This window comes from Bubalus bubalis, chromosome 14 (genome assembly GCF_019923935.1).
Source record: "Bubalus bubalis isolate 160015118507 breed Murrah chromosome 14, NDDB_SH_1, whole genome shotgun sequence".
Taxonomy (NCBI): Eukaryota; Metazoa; Chordata; class Mammalia; order Artiodactyla; family Bovidae; genus Bubalus; species Bubalus bubalis.
The window spans coordinates 57661851-57688494 of NC_059170.1; the positions used below are offsets into that span (position 1 = coordinate 57661851).

Sequence of the window (26644 nt, forward strand, 5' to 3'; positions counted from 1 at the left end):
TGGAGTGAGTAGCCTTTCCCTTCTCCAGGGGATCTTCCCATCCCAGGGATCAAATCCAGGTCTCCCACATTGCAGGCAGCTTCTTTACCAGCTGAGCCATGAAGGAAGCTCAAGAATACTGGAGTGGGTAGCCTATCCCTTCTCCAGTGGATCTTCCTGACCCAGGAATTGAACTGGGGTCTCCTGCACTGCAGGCAGATTCTTTACCAACTGAGCTATCAGATAAAGCCCAGTCCAAAAGTCTGTAGTGTTCCGAGTTAGGGCAGCAGTCCCCAGTCTTTTTGGCACCAGGGACCAGTATTGAGGAAGACAATTTCTCCATGAACCAGGGGGTGGAGGATGGCTTTCCAGATTATTCAAGCACACTACACTTACTGTGAACTTTATTTCTATTATTATTATTATATCAGCTCCACTTTAGATCATCAGGTATTACTTAGATCCTGGAGATTCTGGATCCCTGGATTTGAGCACTGAGAAGGAACCTAAAGAGTCCCCCAATGTTCATCGCAGCACTGTTTATAATAGCCAGGACATGGAAGCAACCTAGATGTCCATCAGCAGATGAATGGATAAGAAAGCTGTGGTACATATACACAATGGAGTATTACGCAGCCATTAAAAAGAATACATGTGAATCAGTTCTAATGAGGTGGATGAAACTGGAGCCTATTAAATAGAGTGAAGTAAGCCAGAAATAAAAACACCAATACAGTATATTAACACATATATATGGAATTTAGAAAGATGGTAACAATAACCCTGTATACGAGATAGCAAAAGAGACACTGATGTATAGAACAGTCTTTTGGACTCTGTTGGAGAGGGAGAGGGTGGGATGATTTGAGAGAATGGCATTGAAATACGTATAATATCATATATGAAACGAGTCACCAGTCCAGGTTTGATGCACAATACTGGATGCTTGGGGCTGGTGCACTTGGACGACCCAGAGGGAGGGTATGGGGAGGGAGGAGGGAGAAGGGTTCAGGAGGGGAACACATGTATACCTGTGGTGGATTCATTTTGATATATGGCAAAAACCAATACAATATTGTAAAGTTAAAAAATAAAATAAAAAAAAAACTCAAAAAAAAAAAAAGAGTCCAAATATGAAACCATTTTTCTTTTCAAGGTAGTATTTAATCTGAAACCAAAGGATGAAAAAGGAGTGGGCTAGAAAGAGTAACTCTTTTGTTACTTATAACACACTCTTGGGAGACAATAAGCAATGCGTTTTAATAGTTATATGTCCTAAACCACTTGTGACAGAATAAACAGGGCCACTGAAGAAGCTAGAGGTGGTGGAGGAAAGTCTGTAAGCAAGGGACAGTATTTTATGCAAGACATTCACTACCCTCTCTTCTTTTTTTTTTAATTTAAATTTATTTATTTTAATTGGAGGCTAATTACTTTACAATATTGTATTGGTTTTGCCATACATCAAATGTTTTGATTCAACGATGCTTTTCATAGCACTAATTGTGATGATAAATATAGGAAATCACACACATGTCTAAAGTATAAGGATCTGCCAAATGCATTTTGGTCCCTTCACATAACGGAAATCTAGTTGTCAAATAGAAATTTTTTCAGTCATAGAAAGAACAAAGATACATTCAGGAAGACATGATAATAATGAAACTATCAACATCCTATTCTTATTGTAGAATTATGAGTAACTTTTATTATCTTTATACTTTGATTCCTAACTTTTTGAAAAACAAACAAACAAACAAACCACTTTTATAATAAAAGGATTCGAATGACATTTAAAATTTACAGAATAAACCTGAGTACTTTTAGGAATGTAGGGACAATCTAGGTGGGTTATGTGAGCTGTGTTTAGTTGCTTCAGTTGTGTCTGACTCTTTGTGACCCCATGGACTGCCAGGCTCTTCTGTCCATAGAGTTTCCCAGACAAGAATACTGGAGTGGGTTGCCATTTCCTCCTCCAGGGGATCTTCCCGACCCAGGGATCAAACCCAGGTCTACCTCATTGCAGGTGGATTCTTTACCATCTGAGCCACCAGGGAAAGTGGGGTATAGTCAGTGATAAATGACAATTTATCTCAACTTTTGGAACATTTTTTCCTTTAAAAATTTTTATGATTATTATTTTTAATTGGAGGATAATTGCTTTAAAGTGTTGTGCTGGTTTCCTCCATACAACATCACACATCTGTCATCACTATATATATGTGTATGTTCCCTCCCTCTTGTGCCTCCATCCCGTCCCACCACCCATCCTGCTCTTTTAGGTCATCACCAAGTGCCAGGCGGGGCTGTGAAATGTATATTTATTCAGAGAGAGATATTAGTCAATGTTCAACAAGGCTAAGCTGCAGAAAGAAATGAATTCAGAAACTCCAGTTACTTAAAAAAATCTATTCTCACTCTTACAAAGTCCAGTTTGTCTCAGGCAGTCCTCCTCTGTCCTGCAGCCACCCCATGGAGAAAACATGTCCTCAAAGTATCACAGCAGAGAAAGAGAAAGACAAAGGAGACACACTGGCTCAATCAATTTTACAAATCACTGTGACTTTTTACAATTTCATTGTCCAGTCTACTCATGTGACTCTCACACTTACTGCAAAGGAGAATGGGATGTGTGAAGAAACACATGGATATTTGGTGAATGATAAAGTCTCTGTTACAAGAGTATATGAGGTCTTCCCTGTGGCTCAGTCAGTAAAGAGTCTGCCTGCAATGCAGGAGACCTGGGTTCAATCCCTGGGTCAGGAAGATCCCCTGGAGAAGGAAACGGCAACCCACTCCAGTATTCTTACCATGGAAAATTCCATGGATAGAGGAGCCTGGTGGGCTAAAGTCCAGGGGTTCACAAAGAATCAGACACGACTGAGTGGACTAAGGCACACACAAGGGTATATAGAGAAATAAAATACAAATGGTTGTCATGATCATTTTTCACACACACACAACACACGGCATATATCATACATCCATGTGTGAGTGCTAAGTCACTTCAGTTGTGCCAAACTCTTTGCAACCCCATAGACTGTAGCCCACCAGGCTCCTCTGTCCATGGGATGCTCCAGGCAAGAATACTGGAGTGGGTTGCCATGCCCTCCTCCAGGGGATCTTCCCGACCCAGGGATTGAACCTGTATCTCTTACATCTCCCAAATTGGCAGGCAGGCTGCTTACCACTAATGCCACTTGGGAAGCCCCAACATACATATCCACATTGAAAACACACCACGAAGCTCAATTCTCCTTGCTTTTCTTTGGTTTCCAAAGTTTCTAAAACGAACATGTATCTATTTTATTTTCCAAATTGGTGACCATTATAGTGTACCCCCTGACCAATTTTTCACTAGACACATCCTTAAGCAAGTCTACTTATAAGCAAGTATCTTTCTCTAAAGTATATATTTAGAAAGGGTATTTGGGGCTTGTACCTCATATACGGGCTTCCCAGGTGGCCCTAGTGGTAAAGAACCTGCCAATACAGGAGACATAAGAGACTCAGGTTTGATCCCTGATCGGGAAGATTCCCTGGTGCAGGGCACGGCAACCCACTCCAGTATTCTTGCCCGGCTACAGTCCATGGGGTTGCAAAGAATTGGACACGACTGAAGCAACTTAGCACACACGCATGCACATCATATATAATTTACATGTACATATGCAAAAATGTGTATATTTTAAAAATTTGTATAAATGAATTCTAAAGTGGCTGTGTATACAAATACAGCAAGTGAGAAGTTCGGTTTGGTTTCCACATATCCCCATAGCGGATGGATGTGACATGGTATCTCCACCCATATTTGCATTTCCTGAATTGTCCTTGAGGTTAGACATCGCTTTACATGTATATTGCCCAACTGGGTTTCCTCATCTATAAATTTTCTTTGGATTTACTTTATCTTGTCTCTATGTATTTCTTCACACAGAAGTTCTGAATTTTGATGATAAAAAAGTCTGCTTTAATGGTTTTTCCTTTTTGTGTATTAGTCAAGAAATCTTTTCAAGGTCACAAAAATAGTCTTCTATATTTTCTCTTACGAGCCTAATTTTAAAATTTTTCATCTTTTTATCTCCAATTTATCTGGATATTGTATATGTGTGTGTGTGTGTGTGTGTGTGTGTGTGTGTGTATCTGTGGTGTGAAGTAAGGATCTGATCTCATTTTCTCCATCGAGAAGTCCTTGTCTCAACAGCATGTACTGAAGATGCCTCTCTCCACTATTTTTAAATGCTGCTTGATTGCATACAGAATTCAGGTGGGGGGAGGTGAAGAAAGAGAAGGTGACTGAAGAAAGCAGTTCAAAGAAGTCTCCCCCTGGGAACTGAAGTCTAAGTTGAGGACAGGCGGAAGGATAATGAAAACTTAAACAGGTGAAGAGAAGAGGGGGCAGGTAGAGGTGAGAAGTAGGGAGTTAACCAGGGATGGGTCATTATTCGAAGTAGCATTGCAGCCTGTAACTGTTAAAAATGCAAGACCTCATCAGTGTTCCATAGTATCTATGAATTGTCTGCAAATAGCTTCTCAAAATATGTCCTCTTCATATTTTCGAAATTCCTACCATCACCCTACACAGTATGGAACCTTATCACCGCCAACTACTTAGTGACTGAAGAAAAATTAGAAGTGTGGAATGTGAACAGAAATACAGGCTAAGGCTCAATGTATACTATGATAACCACCAGTTGCTAAAAGTCAGTCCTACCCCTAATCCAGATAAAATTTCCAGTTTAAAATGAGAAGCTTCCTTAAACAAACTTCTTGAGCAACTCTCCCAGTTTGAGATAACTCTAATCCCAAGACAGGCACAAATTTCAGTAGGTATTCATACCATTTTGAAAAAAATCACTTGGAAGAAAAAATTTTCTTTGTTTCATTATAGCTGGGATATCAGGCCAATAAAAGTTCCTGTCTTCTTTTCTCCTCTGACTTCAAAGAAATTTTAAGCACTTTGTTATACATAGAAATTAGCGATTTGTGGCAACATTATCTTCCCTTAAAAAAAAAAAAAAAAAAAACCAACTCATAGCAAAGGGAACAAAGCTTAGAGTAAAACTACAGTTTTTTCCCTCCCAGATTTAGCACACTATACTTACTGTGCCTACACTATAGCTTAAAATAACTTCCAAAGGTTTCTGAGCCATTGAAATGAGTGCACCCTAAAAGGAATCCAGCTGTCAACAGAGAAGTCTTATTAGAAAATCCATCTTAGGTGAGTCCCTGTTTGTTATTTAGTTCACTAAGTTGTATCCAACTCTTTTGTGATCCCATGGGCAGCAGAGCCAGGCTCCTCTGTCCATGGGACTTCCCAGGCAAGAACACTGGAGTGGGTTACCATTTCCTTCTCTAGGGGATCTTCCCAACTTCGGGATTGAATCTCCTGCCTTGGTATGTGGATTCTTTACCCCTGAGCCACCAGGGAAGCCCAAATCCCTCTTTTAGTTATCTAATAGCCTCATGGATTAAATAAGGACTTTTTTCCCTGTCTGAATCACATCTCTTACATAATTACTTTCTTTCCAGGCAAGTGAAAGAAACAAGAAGAAGAGCTATATAAAGATTACAATTAATAGTGACAGGCAGTTTTTCACCAGGTGAAGTCCGTATCGTGAGTTACATAATCGGTACCTCAGCAACCTTAGTTCTGTCTCCAAAAGTCATGGTTAGGCAGAGTCAGAGATAAAAGTGCTTTCACTTATTTTTATAAAGATAATATATATATGCATTAAAATGCAGAAAATATGAATCAGTAACTAAAAGAAGATAAAAAACACATGCATGGCAGAGATGAGATCTCACAATGGGCAGATTTCCTTCTCCCAGTTCTTCAGTTGAGCACACGACTGCTTAGATGGAAGACTATTTCCTAGACTTCTTTGAAGCTAAGGGTGACCACTGTCAGCTACAAATTGGCACTTGCCATCTACCTCCACAAGGAATCAGTCATGTGCTTCTGTACATGAATAGAACCTAAAAGAAGTTCAGGGTGGACAGCAGAAGTGAGGCACTCTGTGCTCAGGCAAAAACTGGCAGAACAGGTCTTTAGATAGTTAGACATTTTCAGGAGTTGATTTTATGAGCCCAATTCTTGTATCTTCTCATATCTAGAAAAGCACTAAAATCCTTCATAGTGACAACTGTTCCTTGTGACCAGCAGAAACCTTCTGCAAAAATATGTGCTTGATTGCATGTACTCCCCTTCATGGAAATCACACATATACTGACCTTCCCCCTCTATTCTTTGCAACAGTTTCTCAGAGCTATCTGAGGTGCTGTCTCCTGGGCTATCGTCCTCATTTTGCCCCAAATAAAATCTGACCCACAACTCTCACGAGCATTTTTTTTAAAGTCAACACCATGTCATTAAATTCTGATGAATTACATTAAATGGAAGAGAGGTATAGTATTCCCTCCTCTGTCTGTCCCCATTCTTCTTGCCTGCTTCCTTGGAAAAGATGTAATGGTTGGAAGGAATAGAGGGAATAAATCAACCAGGATCCCTGTAATTGTGAAATGCTATTTAGCTTTGAATGACTCACTTCCATACTTCTCCTTATGGGAGAAAGGAATTAGAGCTTTCTAAAGGCTCTACTCTTACATATGTTCCTTGGGTACTTGCAGCTAGACCTGACTCTGGCACCTGTCTAATCCTAATAGCACCATGTTTTCTTATACCTACCTTTTGAGTTTTCACATATTCACAATTATGTACTACCTCTTTAAATTTTTATTTTTAGTTTAGTTTATTTTACATTTGAGAACTCATGTGGCATATGGGACGCTTCCTTATTTTAATTAATTTAAATACAGTTTTATTCTTTTGAATTGGAGTTTTAAGTAGGTGTCAGAAGAAGTCTGTTTTTCCTTTTTGTCAAAACTTTCAGCAAAATCAAACACTGTACTGAAAGCCAAGCAGTAACTTATCCTGTATGAGTAAAATGGATCGGGTGAGACTGTGCAAAATGAGAAAACAGGCACTTTCCTAGTTGGGATCCACTGTGCAAGTCCAACAGATGGTGGGTGTTGAGGGAGTAAGAGCCCAGTGTTTACAATCAAGGAGGTAAACGGTCTTTTAATAAGAACTTCGCTAATTTTCAAATGATGTTGGAAAGAAATTATGGAAAAACAAATTAATCCCTATGCAGAAAGCAAACATATGTGTCACTCAGTCATGTCAGACTCTTTGTGACCCCATGGACTGTAGCCCTACAGGCTCCTCTATCCATGGAATTTTCAAGGGAAGAATACTGGAGTGGGTTGCCATTCCCTTCTCCAAGGGATCTTCCCAACCCAGGAATTGAACCTGGGTTTCCTGCATTGCAGGCGGATTTTTTACCATATAAGCTACCAGGGAAGCCCCAGTCTCCATTTAAAATAGGGTAAAAGAAAGGACTGCTAAAATACCAGAAGGCACTAGCCTAACATGAAACATTAATGTACACATATTCACTTCATTTACTATGAAATTTCTCCCTTTTTGAAAGTAGGTATGAAAAAAAGTTCACATTTATCTGAAAACAAAATCAACTGGGAAACTGAAATATCTTTTTTTTTAATTTCACTTTCCTAGAAATTCATATTTATTGTATTTTACCAAGAATTTGTTTACCACAGATTAGAATAAACAAAAGGAACAAGTACAAACGAATCTATTCCTTCACCATATACAGTTTGAAAAACCCTCCTCTAAGCTGAATGGTTTCAAAATGTGGCTCAAGAACCAGGAACCAGCAGCATCAGCTCCCTTCGTAACTTATCTGCAATGCAAATTCCCCAACCCAATCCCAGATTTAGGGAATCAGAAACTCAAAATGGGGGATTTAAGGCCTCTGAGGTGATTCTGATGCTTGTGAGGTTGGAGGACCACTGTTTTAGGATATGTTACACTGTTAACTGGAGCTTCCCAAGTGGCTGAATAGTAAAGAATCTGCCTGCCAATGTAGGAGACACAGGAGACACAGGTTCGATCCTTAGGTTGGGAAGATTCCCTGTCGGAGGAAAAGGCAACCCACTCCGGTATTCTAGCCTGGAAAAATCCCATGAATGTAGAAGCTTGGCGGGCTACAGTCCATACGGTTGAACAGGACTGAGCACGCACGGACTGTGTCAACTAACACATATCTTATAATATGTGTCAGGCACTATTCTAAGCATTCTGCATGGATAAAAGCATCCAAATATACTTTCATTATCCTCGTTTTACAGATGAGGCAATGGAGGTCCAGAGAGTTTACATTGATCACCTAAGGTCACACAAAGAATAACAAGGAGAGATAAGAAAGCCTTCCTCAGTGATCAATGCAAATAAATAGAGGCAAACAATAGAATGGGAAAGACTAGAGATCTCTTTAAGAAAATGAGAGATATCAAGGGAACATTTCATGCAAAGATGGGCTCAATAAAGGACAGAAATGGTATGGACCTAACAGAAGCAGAAGATATTAAGAAGAGGTGGCAATAATACACAGAAGAACAAAAAAGATCTTCATGACCCAGATAATCATGATGGTGTGATCCCTCACCTAGAGCCAGACATCCTGGAATGTGAAGTCAAGTGGGTCTTAGGAAGCATCCCTACGAACAAAGCTAGTGGAGGTGATGGAATTCCAGTTGAGCTATTTCAAATCCTAAAAGATGATGCTGTGTAAGTGCTGCACTTAATATGCCAGCAAATTTGGAAAACTCAGCAGTGGCCACAGGACTGGAAAAGGTCAGTTTTCATTTCAATCCCAAAGAAGGGCAAGGCCAAAGAATGTTCAAACTACCACACAATTGCACTCATCTCACACACTAGCAAAGTAATGCTCAAAATTCTCCAAGCAAGGCTTCAACAGTATATGAACCATGAACTTCCAGATGGTCAAGCTGGTTTTAGAAAAGGCAGAGGAACCAGAGATCAAATTGCCAACATCTGCTGGGTCATCAAAAAAGCAAGAGGGTTCCAGAAAAACATCTACTTTTGCTTTATTGACTATGCCAAAGCCTTTGACTGTGTAGATCACAACAAACTGTGGAAACTTCTTCAAGAGATAGGAATACCAGACCACCTGAACTGCTGCCTGAGAAATCTATATGTGGGTCAAGAAGCAACAGTTAGAATTGGACATGGAACAACAGACTGTTTACAAATAGGGAAAGGAGTACTTGAAGGCTGTATATAGTCACCCCGCTTATTTAACTTATATGCAGAGTACATCATGAGAAATGCTGGACTGGATGAAGTACAAGCTGGAATCAAGACTGCCAGGAGAAATATCAATAATCTCAGATACGCAGATGATACCACCCTTATAGCAGAAAGCGAAGAACTAAAGAGCCTCTTGATGAAAGTGAAGAGGAGAATGAAAGAGTTGGCTTAAAACTCAACATTCAGAAATCTAAGATCATGGCATCTGTTCCCATCACTTCATGGTAAATAGACGTGGAAACAACCTAAACAGTGACAGACTTTATTTTTTTGGGCTCAGAATCACTGCAGATGGTGACTGCAGCCATGAAATTAAAAGATGATCGCTCCTTGGAAAGAAAGTTATGACCAACCTAGACAGCATATTAAAAAGCAGAGACATTACTTTGCCAACAAAGGTCCATCTAGTTTTTGTTTTTCCAGTAGTCATATATGGACATGAGAGTTGGACTATAAGGAAAGCTGGGCACCAAAGAATTGATGCTTTTGAACTGTGGTGTTGGAGAAGACTCTTGAGAGTCCCTTGGACAGCAAGAAGACCAAACCAATCAAAGGAAATCAGTCCTGAATATTCATTGGAAGGACTGATGCTGAAGGTGAAACTTCAATACTTTGGCCACCTGATGCAAAGAACTGACTCATTTGAAAAGACCCTAATGCTGGGAAAGATTGAAGGCAGGAGGAGAAGGGGACGACAGAGGATTAGATGGTTGGATGGCATCACTGACTCATTAGACATGAGTTTGAGTAAGCTCCAGGAGTTGGTGATGGACAGGAAGCCTGGCGTGCTGTAGTCCATGGGGTCACAAAGAGTCGGATATGACTGAGCAACTGAACTGAACTGAAGGTCACAGGGCCAATGTGTCAGTTTCAATAGCTACACAGTGCCTGGCAGATAATAAGAATCCAATAAATATTTTCCCAGTTGCCTGTAAACAAGGAATTAAATGAGCCAACAGTGCAGAGCCATTTCACAATAAAGCCTAAAACTGATCACATAAATAAATTCTAAGAATTAAGATGTTCACTAGCTGGTGTATTAAACTTTGCAGGAAACAACTGCTTTAACACAATCCGATCATGTGTCTCCAGAAAGTTAAGGAACAATTCTAATTTTATGAGCATGTCACCCACAGACACATATTTGGTAAGATGGTCTGTCAGAGCCTTTCATATCATATTATAGGGTAGGAATCTTTTTGTCATGCCAAAGCTCTGCACTGTTGGCTCATTTAATTCCTTGTTTACAGGCAACTGGAAAAATGTTTATTGGATTCTTACTATCTGCCAGGCACTATGTTACAGTTTGGAGTGTGTGAAGACATACACACATAAAAAGATTTAGGATATATAATACAGAGAGGAGATCACACAATAAATGTTAGCTCTCGTTATCATTAAACTGATGCTTCCACTGTTGCTTATAATAGTGAAACACAGGACCTCAGCTATAAACTCAAACGGAATACAGCAATACTTAAGGAGAAATGAGAGTCATAATACTTAGTTATTCTGTGATACTAATTGTTGTTATCATTGTTTAGTTGCTCAGTTGTGTCCGACTCTTTAGCGACCCCATGGACTGTAGGCTGCCAGGCTCCTCTTTGTCCATGAGATTTCCCAGTCAAAAACACTGGAGTGGGTTGCCATTTCCTTCTCCAGGAGATCTTCCCAACCCAGGTATTGAACCCATGTCTCCTGCATTGGCAGGGGGATTCTTTACTGCTGAGCCACCAGGGAAGCCCAGATACTAATACACTAATACTTTTATGCTAAATGCATTAACAGTATTAAAGTATAAAAGAGATAATCTCCTTCCTCCCTCCTTTTTCCCTTTTCTCCTCCCTGACATTCAGTGCTCTGAATGCAGGACTCCATTTCTTAATCTTTGTAGCATGTCATCATAATGAGGCTTTTTCTAGAACTGAATCATGAATTCATTTTTCTCAAATACAAAGGGGCAGAAATAATTATATTTTCCTAAGGAAAACTGAGAAGACACCTAATGGTAAATAAATATGCCATTTCATAAAAGCTAGGATTTCCAAGGTGAAAATAATGCCATTTAAACATTACCTAAAACTTGCATAATTTGCCCATGTTCCACATTCAACTTTTATCTTCAACATTCTATTAAAGCAAGACAGAAAAAGGTGGAATAAAATGGCAAGAGGTTGACCAAGTGAAGGGGAAAAAATTTCAGCACTACTCAATGTTTTTAAGAGCTGGCCAAAATCCTGGGTTATTAAGTGTTTAATCCATTTTTGCAGCTTAAGATCTTTAATTAAAACTCTATCTGAGTTCATGTGACAGATAATTCAGTTTTAGTCCTGAAGATCTGTACTATCTGTCCACAAAGATTAGAATACCTAGACAATGGTCAAATTCTCAATTTGCTTTATGATACCAGAAATAGCCTAAGTAACTGAATAGCTGATATGACAACCCCAAAGAGTACATGGATCCAAACAAAACTGAACTGAATAGGACTTGACAGGCAGTACCTTCATCTGGAGTCACTGTTCTATCAAAGACAGTCATTCTGCTATGGTATGTACAACTGGGGCTTCCCAGGTGGTGAGTGGTAAAGAACCCACCTGCCAATGTAGGAGATATAAGAGACAGGGGTTTGATCCCTGGATTGGGAAGATCCACGCCAGTATTCTTCAGCTTCCCAGGTGGCTCAGATGGTAAAGAATCTTCCTGCAATGCAGGAGACCCAGGTTTGATCCCTGTGTCAGGAAGAAGCCTGGGAGGAGGGCATGGCTACCCATTCCAGTATTCTTGCCTGGAGAATCCTGTGGACAGAGGAGCCTGGTGGACTACAGTCCACAGGGTTGCAAAGTCAGACATGACTGACATGACAGCATGCATGCACGCACAACTGTCTGGAGGGCAGACACGATGCCAGACCACTGTAACCATGGAAGAGTTATCACAAAGTCTTGGAAGTCACTACCAATTATTTAGAATGTTGTAGTTTAGGGACTTCTCTAGCAGTCCAGCAGTTAACACTGGCACTGCAGGGGACACGGGTTCAATCCCTGGTTAGGGAACTAGATCCCATATGCTACTCGATGAGGCTAAAAGGTAAAATAAATATATAGAATATTACATATCACGGCTCCAGACTTCAACTGCCTTGAAATACGACCTGAGTCTAGTGTGAAGTCCTGAATGATAGGAAAATGAGAGATGTAGCTAAAAATTGCACATTATCAGAAATGTCCTAAGTTCTTATTTTTGCCCTGATCCCTGACTTCCATCTGATATTTATGGAAGAGAAGGCTTGGTACCTCCTTCCTTCCTATCACAATGAATGAAATGGATGTGTTTTGACCTAAGTTCAACCCCTCCACTTACTCACTGAAGCCCATATGCTTTTGTCTACTTAAGGGCTTCCTTAATGACAATATTCACTTCACTTCTGCAACATCATTTTCCATCTCTACGGGGCCATCCATAGCCATGAAAACATGTACTATTTCTCATTCTGATATATACATCAGTTCAGTTCAGTCTCTCAGTCGTGTCCGACTCCTTGCAACCCCATGAATCACAGCACGCCAGGCCTCCCTGTCTATCACCAACTCCCAGAGTTCACTCAGACTCACGTCCATTGAGTCAGTGATGCCATCCAGCCATCTCATCCTCTGCCGTCCCCTTCTCCTCCTGCCCCCAATCCCTCCCAGCATCAGAGTCTTTTCCAATGAGTCAACTCTTCGCATGAGGTGGCCAAAGTACTGGAGTTTCAGCTTTAGCATCATTCCTTCCAAAGAAATCCCAGGGCTGATCTCCTTCAGAATGGACTGGTCGGATCTCCTTGCAGTCCAAGGGACTCTCAAGAGTCTTCTCCAACACCACAGTTCAAAAGCATCAATTCTTTGGTGCTCAGCCTTCTTCACAGTCCAACTCTCACATCCATACATGACCACAGGAAAAACCATAGCCTTGACTAGACGGACCTTTGTTGGCAAAGTAATGTCTCTGCTTTTGAATGTGCTATCTAGGTTGGTCATAACTTTTCTTTCAAGGAGTAAGTGTCTTTTAATTTCATGGCTGCAGTCACCATCTGCAGTGATCTTGGAGCCCAGAAAAATAAAGTCTGACACTGTTTCCATTGTTTCCCCATCTATTTCCCATGAAGTGATGGGACCGGATGCCATGATCTTCGTTTTCTGAATGTTGATCTTTAAGCCAACTTTTTCACTCTCCACTTTCACCTTCATCAAGAGGCTTTTGAGTTCCTCTTCACTTTCTGCCATAAGGGTGGTGTCATCTGCATATCTGAGGTTATTGATATTTCTCCTGGCAATCTTGATTCCAGCTTGTGTTTCTTCCAGCCCAGCATTTCTCATGATGTACTCTACATACATATATATAACTTCATATATAAATACAATAAATACCCATACATCCACCCACTCAGTTTAAGAAAAAGAAGATTACTATTACCTTAAAATTCCCTTTATTCCCCTCTTCCTCTGTGATCACGGCCTCTTTACTTTGCTATCCAAGGTCACCAGCATCCTTGTTTGTCATTCTCCTGCTTTCTTATAGTTTATCTCATATGCTCATGTCTCACAGACACACACACAAACACACGATTTCACTCCATATAAATGGAATAATACTTTTGCAATGTTATAGGATTTTTATTATGTATGCCTTATGGCAAATATTATGGAACTTGCATTATTAATTACAAATATTTTAATAGGTGTTATACAGAAAAGAGTATAGTAAAATCAAGCAAGTTGGGAAACACTGTTTTAAACGCATTCTTTTACTGTAGACCTCAAAGCCTTTAATAAGTAATCTTCACTGTGACTTCCCAGGTAGAAGTACTTCCCAGAAGTACTGGCTGTGTATACTTGACCTCTTCTTTTATAGAGCGTCTTTTATTTCAGAACATCTGATGAGATGCTATGCTTTACATCAGAAGGTGAAATGTGCAATTGTTTTGAGAAAATCCGTACCACGAGCAAGGCCTCTTATCCCTCCTCACAGAGAACAAGAGCACTTGTATGGGGGCTGTGGTGAAGTCACATCCAGACCCCAACCACACAACTGACTATGTGAAATGGACAAGACCACGGAGCAGAACAAGTAATTTTTTTCTCACATTTCTGTAAGGATGATGAAAAGTAGATGCTGGTTACAGAAATCAAAGTTGAAGAATGAAAAAAGTCAAAGTGGAACGGAAAGTAATGTTTGGATTAGGATGTCATCTGAACATGTCTTTATTTGAATTAATCATATTATCTCCAAAGCCTAGAGAAGACATTCAAAATAAATCTCAATGTGGAAAACTTAAGGATAAAAAAATCGTGGCGACCACAGACCTCTAATCATCAATGACATCTCCCATAGATAATGTACATTCAGTACTTATGAAGATACACCTATAGTGATTAAATTCTCAGAACATATGGTCTATTTTCCTCATATTATAGAAATTATAACATGAAGAGACAGTCATTTACCATAATCACAGCTTTCAGATAATGTATAACTAAAATAAATATGTAAGTTGACATACTTCTCTGATAGATTCTAGGAATGTAATTTTTCTCCTAAAAGTTCATATTGATCTCTCTAAACAACAGGTTAAAATTCTTCTTTTAATCACACTTATACTAGGATCTGGATATTGTGATATTGAGTTTTTAGTACTATAATTCCATGGTAGCATTATTTCTTTATATCTTTCCTCTTTTGCTGGTTTAAGTAATATATCTATTAACACTTCATTGAATTGTGACTCTTTAGTGACATTGTGTAGTCCCTGGCATTCAAGGTGTGTTTTGCTTTGTCAAAATGTCATCTTCTTGTCATTTTTAAAAGAATACTTTGCTAGCATTTTATAGTGTTTTTAAGTCTTCTACACTTTTTTCCCCCAAGAACAACTTTGAAGAGTAAAGTATTTATCAGTACATGTTGCTAATTCTAACATTAACAACTTTTATTCTGTATGTAGCTATTTTCTTAATTATCTCTCAAACCTGTCTAAGTATCTTCATTGTTTCTTATGTCAACTGCTCAAGAATAAGATCTCAAGAGTAGTGGTAATCTGCTGATATATGTGTCTGACAAATCTGAGAATGTTTCTCACAGACTTAAATTCTCTAAAACCACATGTTCACATATATTACCTAAAACCTCAAGTGTAAATCTGTTAGCCTTTTTACTAACTGAAACTTACCAAACTTCAGAAATATCTAATAACTTACATGTCTTGAGCCTGCAAAGGAAAATTCAAGTGCATTTCTGTATGGAAAAGAAAGTGAAAGTGAAGTCGCTCAGTCGTGTCCGACTCTTTGCGACCCCATGGACTGTAGCCTACCAGGCTCCTCTGTCCATGGGATTTTCCAGGCAATTGTACTGGAATGGATTGCCATTTCCTTCTCCAGGGGATCTTCCCAACCCAGGGATCAAACCCGGGTCTCCCGCATTGTAGACAGACGCTTTACCGTCTGAGCCACCAGGGAAGTTCTCTGTATGGAAAAACTGTAACAATTAAAAAAGAGAGGGATCTATACATGGACATCACCAGATGGTCAATACCGAAATCAGATTGATTATATTCTTTGCAGCCAAAGATAGAGAAGCTCTATACAGTCAGCAAAAACAAGACCAGGAGCTGACTGTGGCTCAGATCATGAACTCCTTATTGCCAAATTCAGATTGAAATTGAAGAAAGTAGGGAAAACCACTAGACCATTCAGGTATGACCTAAATCAAATCCCTTATGATTATACAGTGGAAGTGAGAAATAGATTTAAGGGCCTAGATCTGATAGATAGAGTGCCTGACGAACTATGGACGGAGGTTCGTGACATTGTACAGTAGACAGGGATCAAGACCATCCCCATGGAAAAGAGATGCAAAAAAGCAAAATGGCTGTCTGTGGAGGCCTTACAAATAGCTGTGAAAAGAAGAGAAGCAAAAAGCAAAGGAGAAAAGGAAAGATATAAACATCTGAATGCAGAGTTCCAAAGAAGAGCAAGAAGAGATAAGAAAGCCTTCCTCAGCCATCAATGCAAAGAAATAGAGGAAAACAACAGAATGGGAAAGACTAGCAATCTCTTCAAGAAAATCAGAGATACCAAAGGAACATTTCATGCAAAGATGGGCTCGATAAAGGACAGAAATGGTATGGACCTAACAGAAGTAGAAGATACTAAGAAGAGGTGGCAAGAATACATAGAAGAACTGTACAAAAAAGATCTTCATGACCCAGATAATCATGATGGTGTGATCACTGACCTAGAGCCAGACACCCTGGAATGTGAAGTCAAGTGGGCCTTAGAAAGCATCACTATGAACAAAGCTAGTGGAGGTGATGGAATTCCAGTGGAGCTATTCCAAATCCTGAAAGACGATGCTGTGAAAGTGCTGCATTCAATATGCCAGCACATTTGGAAAACTCAGCAGTGGCCACAGGACTGGAAAAGATCAGTTTTCATTCCAATCCCAAAGAAAGGCAATTCCAAAGAATGCGCAAACTACCACACAATTGCACTCATCTCACACGCTAGTAAAGTAATGCTCAAAATTCTCCAAGCCAGGCTTCAGCAATATGTGAACCGTGAACTTCCTGATGTTCAAGCTGGTTTTAGAAAAGGCAGAGGAACCAGACATCAAATTGCCAACATCCGCTGGATCATCAGAAAAGCAAGAGAGTTTCAGAAAAGCATCTATTTCTGCTTTATTGACTATGCCAAAGCCTTTGACTGTGTGCATCACAATAAACTGTGGAAAATTCTGAAAGAGATGGGAATACCAGACCACCTGATCTGCCTCTTGAGAAATTTGTATGCAGGTCAGGAAGCAACAGTTAGAACTGAACCTGGAACAACAGACTGGTTCCAAATAGGAAAAGGAGTTCATCAAGGCTGTATATTGTCACCCACCGTGTTTATTTAACTTATATGCAGAGTACATCATGAGAAACGCTGGACTGGAAGAAACACAAGCTGGAATCAAGATTGCCGGGAGAAATATCAATAACCTCAGATATGCAGATGACACCACCCTTATGGCAGAAAGTGAAGAGGAACTCAAAAGCCTCTTGATGAAGGTGAGAGTGGAGAGTGAAAAAGTTGGCTTAAAGATCAACATTCAGAAAACGAAGATCATGGCATCCGGTCCCATCACTTCATGGGAAATAGATGGGGAAACAGTGGAAACCGTGTCAGACTTTATTTTTCTGGGCTCCAAATCACTGCAGATGGTGACTACAGCCATGAAATTAAAAGACGCTTACTCCTTGGAAGGAAAGTTATGACCAACCTAGATAGCATATTCAAAAGCAGAGACATTACTTTGCCAACAAAGGTCCGTCTAGTCAAGGCTATGGTTTTTCCTGTGGTCATGTATGGATGTGAGAGTTGGACTGTGAAGAAGGCTGAGCACCAAAGAATTGATGCTTTTGAACTATGGTGTTGGAGAAGACTCCTGAGAGTCCCTTGGACTGCAAGGAGATCCAACCAGTCCATTCTGAAGGAGATCAGCCCTGGGATTTCTTTGGAAGGAATGATGCTAAAGCTGAAACTCCAGTACTTTGGCCACCTCATGTGCAGAGTTGACTCATTGGAAAAAACTCTGATGCTGGGAGGGATTGGGGGCAAGAGGAGAGGGGATGACAGAGGATGAGATGGCTGGATGGCATCACTGACTCGATGGACGTGAGTCTGAGTGAACTCCGGGAGTTGGTGATAGACAGGGAGGCCTGGCGTGCTGTGATTCATGAGGTCGCAAAGAGTCGGACACGACTGAGTGACTGATCTGATCTCATCTGTTCTGATCTTTGGTGGTCTAGTGGTTAAAAGCCTGCCTTGCAATGTAGGGGATGTGGGTTCGATCCCTGGTTGGGGAACAAAGATCCCATATGCCGCAGAGCAACTAATCCATGTACCGTGCATTGCAACTTAAGATTCTGCATGATACAACAAAGATTCTGCATGCCACAACTAAGACCCAGCACAGCCAAATAAATAAATATTTAAAGAAAAGGAAAAAAAAAAGAGTTTCTGCCATGTTTTTCCCATAGGGCGAAGACATTAATCCACAAATTCCAGCAAGGGATAGAAATGAACAGATATGTCATCCTTTCCATACTTTTTTTCACTAGAAAGCTAAAACATGCTTTAGTTATGACATTGCTCCTGAGGTACAATTTCTTCTCTTTTGACTCAAACCCCATCTGACGTACAAATTCTCTATCACTGCTGGACCTGGCATCTCCTCATTTGTTGCTATGAAGGCATTCTCAGGATCATTCATTATGTCCCTAGTCTACGACTAAATTGTGACATTTCTGCCTCTACATCATTGTTGAGTTGGTCTTCATTTGGTCCCATTAGAAATTCTCTGCAACTGGGGTGGTTTATTCTCACTGTAATGTCATTATTTTTTATTTAATCTCTTCCTGTTTATTCTAAAATAATGAGTTATTTAAGTCCCTTACATGGAAGAATTGACATTTGAGCAAAGATTTAGAGATGATGACGGAGTTCACCAGAGAGATAATGGGGGTTAAGAGTGTTCCAGGAAGAAGAAACAACCAATGCCAAGGCTGTAGGGTGGGTGAATGACAGGCTCACTCAAGGAAGAGCAAGGAGGCCAGGACTGTTGTGGCAGGGAGAGAGGCAGAGAGGAGTGTAGTATGAGGTCAAAGAGGTAAAGAAGAGCTGGGTCATGTAAGACTTTGTGGGCATGAAGTAAAGATTCTTTGTTATTGGTCCACATTCCTTTCCACCTCCCCATAGTGAAATCAGAGATAAAGATAGTGGTCTAGAAACAAAGAGACACAAAGATAAAGACAGAAGTATACAGCTATACATTCATATATGTGTATATGCATATGTGTAGCGGTTTTAGTTGGAATTATATTGAAATTCCATGAATTTTTCATGTGCTGTGTTGGAAATCAACACAACAGACATGGTCCTGATCTTGAGATTTATAATTAAAATTATGATTATAAATGAAAATGTAAAACATAACTTTTAAAAGGTATGAAAATCCATCATTAGTAATACAAGGTAAGAGCTGCACTGCATATGTTAATCAATGAAGAATGTCTGAAAAATATTCATTCAAAATATATTTGTTGAGCCAGCACTATTCCAGGTGCTGAAATACAGGGGTGGACTTAAATTCCAGTGGAGGGAGACAGAAAATTTAAATATACATATATATGTATAAGAAATAATATTAATAAAATTCATATATAAAGTGATAAATTCCATGCAAAAGAAATTACCAGGGTGAGAGTGATCAAAAGTACTATGAAGAGTAGCATTGTCTGCAATTTAAAGTAGGGTCAACAGGGTGAACTTCACCTTAAAGATATTTCAGCAAAGTTGTGAAGGAAGTGAGGAAGCTGTCACATAGATAATAAAAGAAGTGAGTTCCAGGCAAGGAAAGTTTCAGTTTTTTGGGTATAAGAGCACTTTTGATTATTTAATTGCAAGACTAAAAAGAATGACTTATTGGCACTGAGGTAAAAATACCAAGTCACCCATGGGAAAAATCAGGTTATCTTAAGATCCGGAAATAGAAAACACACAAATTCTGAGCAATAGAAAGTGGGTCTTGATTTTTTTATACCCAGGGAAGTTACTCTTCATGTATAAGGACAATGGGCAGAGATTCTCAAACATGTAAGAACCTAAGAACTATAGAACTCACAACTTCTGCATGAAAAACTGTTTATGAAAACCAAGCAACAATAAAAACAAATGAGTATTGAAGAAATTGGGTCACAAAGATTAGTGGAAGATGTTAAATACAGACCTAAGGTTGAATGACTATGTGAATTGTAGCTTCAAAATTGCATATTTTAAATATTAACAACCCCAGAATTATTAACTAAGAAAATTCAGAGAGTGGGAGGAAGGGGCAAAAGAAATGTATTTGAGTTCAATTTTTTAGCTATCAGCTGAATTCTAGTGATGCTACCTAAAGATGAAACATAGCTAAGAAAAAAATAATTAACCCAACTTTAAAATATTTTATATTTTTTAACTTTAGATCTTTTAGAACTAATAATGTTTATTATCAAGATTCATTTATCTAAAAATTGGTAATAGTTTGTTCCACTTCAGTGTTTTGATTAAAATAATAATGATTACAATTCACTTCTGTTTAAAAAGTTATCTGTATCTCAATTTCCACCATTCATCCATTTTCTATTTCAATTTATATATGTGCATATACAGGTGTCTCAAATGATCAAATGTATACAATGATTGTCTCTGGATAATACCAACTTTTGTTGATCTTTTCCTTGTATTTTTCCATTTTACCTAGTCTGTAAGTAACAAATTATTATATTTCATAAAAGCAACAAAGTATTTTTGAGACATATAGTCTAATTGGTATTTATTTGCTTAAAGATGAAAACTGCTCCAAACTAGGAGTCCAGTTCTTAACTCTTTAAAAGTGAAAATGAAAGTGAAGTCGCTCAGTCGTGTTCAACTCTTTGCGACCCCATGGACTTTAGCCTACCAGGCTCCTCTGTCCATGGGATTTTCCAGGCAATAGTACTGGAGTGGATTGCCATAACTCTTTAAGGCTTGGTTTATTAAAACTCTTTCAGCTGAAGGAAGATTATTAATGAATTCCTGACACATTGCTGACCCCAGGCTCTTTACCAACTACCCTGGAATAGACACAGTGGATAACCTCCATGCCTTTGCTTGTAAACTAATGTTCCCCCTACTCATCAGATCAGACTTCTGTCTGAAGGCTGCTAGGGAAGAGGAGCTCAGGAAGGAGAGGACAAATGGAACTGCACAGAACCCCAGGGTATTTATAACCATTTCTTTTTTAAAAAATTTGTTTGGCTGCACTGAGTCTTACTTGTGGCATGTGGGATCTAGTTCCCTGACCAGGCATTGAATCTGGGCACCCTGCATTGGGAGCACGGAGTCTTAGCCACTGGACCGCAAGGAAGTCCCACAACCATTTCTTCTATTCCTCTAACCTACCCTAGAGAAGAGAACAAAGTGACCTGGCATCCCACAAGTCAAACTCCCTTGAAGAGGTGGTCTAGTTCTCTGATGTCTTTTGATTTTAATATTTAAGCCAATATTCTTGAAATCCTCTAGATGTTTGGGGGTTGTTGTTACTGAGTTGTGTTTGGTCACTCAGTCACGTCTGACTCTCTTGTGACCCTGTGGACTGTAGCTTGCCAGACTCCTCTATCCATGGGATTCTCCCGGCAAGAATACTGGAGTGGATTGCCATTTCCTTCTTCAGGGGATCGTCCTGACCCAGGAATCAAAACTGTGTCTCCTGCATTGGCAAGCGGATTCTTTAGCACAGAGCCCCTGGGGAAGCTCTGTAATCCCGGTACCCTCACAGCTATGTCAGCATGAAACTGCATCCCCACATTATTTTTTTCTCCATAGTGCTGCTGTGCTCCTGGGTAGTAACTTTCCTTTCTATTTCCTTTCTCTCTTTTGCTTTGGTATCAAGCCAAATGGATCTAAATGACACCAAGTAAGATGTAGTCTTAGATCAGTTTAAGAACTATCTTAAGGATAGAATCTTAGGGTTGAGGAGAAATCTCCTTACATAAATGTCCTAGATAACTGAGGTTTGAGAAACAGTGGCCAAGTTGTAAAACTGGGAACTTTCTGCCCTGCTTTTGTCACAACGGAAGTGACTCTGTCCCAAAATGAATTACTACCATTTCCCCCTGAAAAGCACCAGAGCTCCTTGGAGAAGAAAGAGGTTGATTCTAGGGCTGGGGCATGGAAAGAACCTTCTGTTGCACCAGAAGGTAGGAAGGTGTTTAAAGAATGGTGAAGTCACATATCAAAAGAAGACAAGAGGGAGCTTGAAGGGTCTCCCACTGGCAATTCTGCATTAATTTGAGCATCAAAATAAATAATAATAATAGATTAAAACCTTAGCTGCTTCAACTGTATTCCCATGGTCTCATTCTCACCCTTTCTCCCCACTTTCACCTCTCTCTCCTTTATTTCCTGCCCTTTGAACTCTATACAGGGAAGCAACGTGCTCCTGGTTTTTCTCCTCTTCTGGAGATACATGTGCTCTAACAGGAATAGAAGTCTAAGTTTTAGTTTTAGGCTTTGGGGTGGCCACAGAGAAAGCAGTCTGTTAACTGATTTAGTTTCTCTGCCACTGAAACCAACCTGGCATGGTCTAATCAGTTCAGTTCAGTCGCTCAGTCGTGTCCGACTCTCTGCGACCCCATAGATGGCAGTCCACTAGGCTCCTCTGTCCCCGGGATTCTCCAAGCAAGAATACTGGAGTGGGTTGCCATTTCCTTCTCCAGGCATGGTCTAATAGGATGACTGATTAGGCTTGAAAGATGACATTTCTGCTTTTGTAGGTAAAACAGCTGAATATCAGAAACTCCATGTGGTTTAATAATTCAGTCCATCCAAGCTCATGGGAGTTTTACATCAAACTCCTTAGTGCCAAACCTCAAGCTATTTTAAATTGGTTCCCTGTTTTATTCTCTGAGCCTTTTATTGCCTTGGAGGCCTGAAGAGGAAAGGTGACTGATCCACGGGCAGAACATGGGCCTCCCTGATGACACTGTGTAACACCACCTGTATCTCACATCCATCCCCTCAATCAGAAACAGTGTCACAGACTGAAGGCAGCGCTGGGCCAGGGGACCACAGACTAGTCTTTTCCAGGCTTTCTCATCACCTAATGGAGGAAAGCTGGAGGAGCTGCAACTTCTCTCAGCCTCTCTTCATTCACTGCAAAACAGAGGCTGAATCAAGACTAAGTTGTGTCTGATATCCCTTCCAGTTCTAATATTTTACAGCTCTTTTCTTAACAGGACTTGGGGGGTGTGAGTGTAGGGGGAACAACCTGAGAGTAAGTACCATATTTATACATGTATTGGTGTCTTTTATAGAAAGGCACATCCACCAATCAAATAGATCACCAAGGTTAGAGGGAAAAAATGCACTTTATCAGCTGAAACTGGTGTTTGAGCCAAGCCAAAAACAAACCTCTAGACTCCATATTATTTAATATGCTTTACTAATCCATAATATGTCATTTTACGTGATTTAGCAAGAAAAACATACTTTAGCTGATTTTTAAAGTTTTTTTCTTTCTTTTATAAATTGCAAGTTTTATTTAGGTGATTATGAAGACTAATCATTTGTTCATAAATCTATGGGCTTCAAATCATGAGTCTCTTTTGAGAGTCTGTAAGAAAATGTTTTAAATGCTTCAGCTCTCTGCTACCCAATTATAACAATGCTAAATTTAGTCAGATTTTGGTTTGTCCTTATCTACAGAATGATGACAATCTCTAATTTGGACTTTCCAATATAAGCATTGTTATGAAATCGTCTGTAGTCTAAGATTGCTTAGAAAAGGCAAAAATAACCTTAATTCTTGCAAATCTGTACAACAATATGCAGCATAAAATGAAGAAAAGGCTCATTGCATAACAACTCACTAGAACAGTGAATATCCTCAAAGCGTCCTTCCAAGGAGTTACCTAGCTGGAAAAACAATTCTAATTTACTCAAGAACACTTAAAAAAAAAAAAAAACTGTAACCCCCAGTAAAAATTTTATGAGTAATTCTGGTACAGGCCACACAAGGAACAGAGAAAGTAGTAAGCTATTTAACAGATACGTAGAGGTCACATTTACACCGTCAAATAATTATTAGATCCTTTGGCTATATTTACTCAATCACCTTTTTCACTTATTACAGAGGTCCTCCTTATAGGAAAAACTCAAGCTCAAAGTCATAAACTTCATTCCTGCAAAACCTAAGACAGCCAATGAACTTTGAGCTAATGACCACTTTACTCTTGTCAAAAATTTCTATGCATGTACACCCACGTACATAAACATTCCCTAGGTAGCCAGAGGTTTTAATCAATTTATCAAAAATCTCAGAAATTTATCAATTTCTGAGACATCATCCCCATTCTCTCACCTAAAACAAAATTATTTTCTTTTCCATATTCAATCAGTAGTATATTTATGTCTTTTCTCCTTCTGTATTTTATGCTATATCCAAGTCTTCATTAAATAATTTGGCCCTTTCTGCCATCGGAGCATGAATACTATTTACTAACTTATTTAAAACCAAGGTACACAGCATGAACTGGAGAGCTACCCATTAATATTTCAAGAAGTTGAAGAAAGAATTTATGTTATGAAAGATGAAACAGACAGTTAGTTAAAGATGAAGTCAACACAGTGAAGTATCCTAAGGTTCCTGTTGGACAGGATTGATTTGTTAAGTCTTCTCTTCCCTTTTTCCTCCTAGGCATAACAGAACTGTCAAGTAGAATCAGTGTTATCTTTTGTTCTCCTTAAGTTTCCATTTCTTTCTCCTCTTTTTCTCTATAGTTGATGTCACAGGTATAGGTCCATTAGATGGTTTTCAAAACTGGATTCCAGTCAATGAAAGGGTCTCTAATGACTGCTTTGAATATTTAGCAGCGTAACATTTACTCTTCTTTCCAACATCCTTCTTTTCTAGACTACTTCTTCTGTTTAAAAGGCTTTAAAATTCTTCTATAGATTTTAGGCCCATATCCTTTATTATGGCCACTGGATTTGAATAAGTATGAATCTTATAAGTAAAAAATGAACCCAAATTTACTAACACCTAAAAATAATGTTAAGAAGTGTTTTAATGCCTAGCTAAAAACTAGTAGGCACTAAATAAAGAATAAGGACTATCATTCTTGGTCTTCTACAATCAAGCAGATTCTTTGCAGGCTATTTCAACAGGACAACAGTCACTACTTTAGGGTATGTTTCTTAAACGCATGCACGTGTAACCTCATCCATTCACTCACTGCATATTTACTGTGCTTCCACTACGGAGACAGGCACTAGGTCCGTGCTGCACACACAACAGTGAGCCACAGAGAGACAGGCCATCACTCTCACAGAGCTCAGGTTTGTGCAGGAGAAATGACAGTAGCCAAAGAACTGCTGAACAGAAGTTGGTTGAATTGAATCAGTAGCATCAATACTGTTTTCTGGTTACAGATAAATAACTAGTGTGATAGGAAGGTCTAGATTATGATTATCTACACCACTAGTACCCCACACATTTACTCTGTTTATTTGTCTACATAACCACTTGGAAATTATCAGCATTAACTACTTGGTGTGTCTCCTGGTTCTGATTCAAGTAGGGAGGAAGAAGAAGGAAGCCAGTATTTATATGTATATACCAAGCATGCCTTTCATGTGAGTTCACTTAAGCACTTCACTGCTTCTCACAAATTTGGGAAGAAAAGTATTATTAGCACCATTTTACAGGAGGAACCAAGGTTAGTTTAGAAATGCTAACCAACTTGTCTAAGGTCACCCAATAGGTAAGAGCCAGGATTTGAATATCTGTAAAGCCATTTACATCTACATTTATACAGTAAACAATATAATTACAGATATACAAATTTGCACACAGATATAAACAATATAGTATATATAAGCAAATATACATATACAGCAAAATAAAATGGTTATTTTTAAAATGCAATTAAAAAAATACGTTACTTACTGGAAAGTATAGAAGCAGAGACCCAAAAAGGATCGTTTCCAACAGGATAAGGCCCGATGCCCTGATGCTCTGAAAAAAATAACAAAGATAAAACTGTCAATATTAACTGACATTTCTAGGCATGGAACAATTTAAGCTCTTGTGACAATGCCTCAAGCAGAACAGCATTCTTTGGTGGAGGTGGATAATTAGAAATTGGCTTATATTTCAGATAGGCACACTTAACTGAAACATGCAGTAAGACTGACTGCAAAGGTGGGGGTAGACTTAATGATATTGCCAGGGGCTTCATGGAATTTTGTTCTCTAAAATTTAAATCACTATTTAGAAGATCCTGCCAAAATAAGAAATGCCCAGACACAGAAAATCTTGCCAGTGTTTCTGAAACATGGGCGACAAATGCATTTCTGAACGCTATTTCACAAATCCTCAGCAATGGTTCCAGTAGATAAAGCAAACATAGGTACAACTTTTGGTGTCTCAATGGTACATCTCCCACCATGTCACAACATAGTCCCCAAAACTCAGTAACAACTTCACTATTTAAATAACATAAATCACATTGAAAACCTCTGAGAGGTATCTCACCTTGTGAAATAGTTAAATTATTCACTCAAAATTCAAAAGAATAAGTTGATTTTTCAAATATACTTCCTGATTATTTAAAGTTTGCTAAGCATGGAGGTGGTGGTTTGGTGGTTTAGTCACTAAGTTGTGTCCGACTCTTGTGACCCCACGTACTGTAGCCCACCAGGCCCCTCTGTCCATGGGATTTTCCAGGCAAGAATACTGGAGTAGGTTGCCATTTCCTTCTCCATTCCTAAGCATAAATATACTCAATAATCTTGAGATATTTTGTTAGACTCAAAACAGCATTATCTTCGCAAAGCAAAATGCTTAGAATTGTGACAAGAAATACAAGAC

General features: G+C 39.2%; 1 protein-coding gene across 2 annotated transcripts in view; it reads right to left on the minus strand.

Moving 5' to 3' along the window:
- The window catches only part of GPR158 (G protein-coupled receptor 158), a 302630-nt gene that overhangs the window by 63229 nt on the left and 212757 nt on the right, over positions 1-26644 (minus strand). For both annotated transcript variants that reach the window (XM_044928140.2, XM_006075956.4), the window contains exon 5: positions 25721-25789. In XM_044928140.2, coding sequence (XP_044784075.2) covers positions 25721-25789 — 69 coding nt within the window. The remainder of the gene's footprint in view (positions 1-25720; positions 25790-26644) is intronic.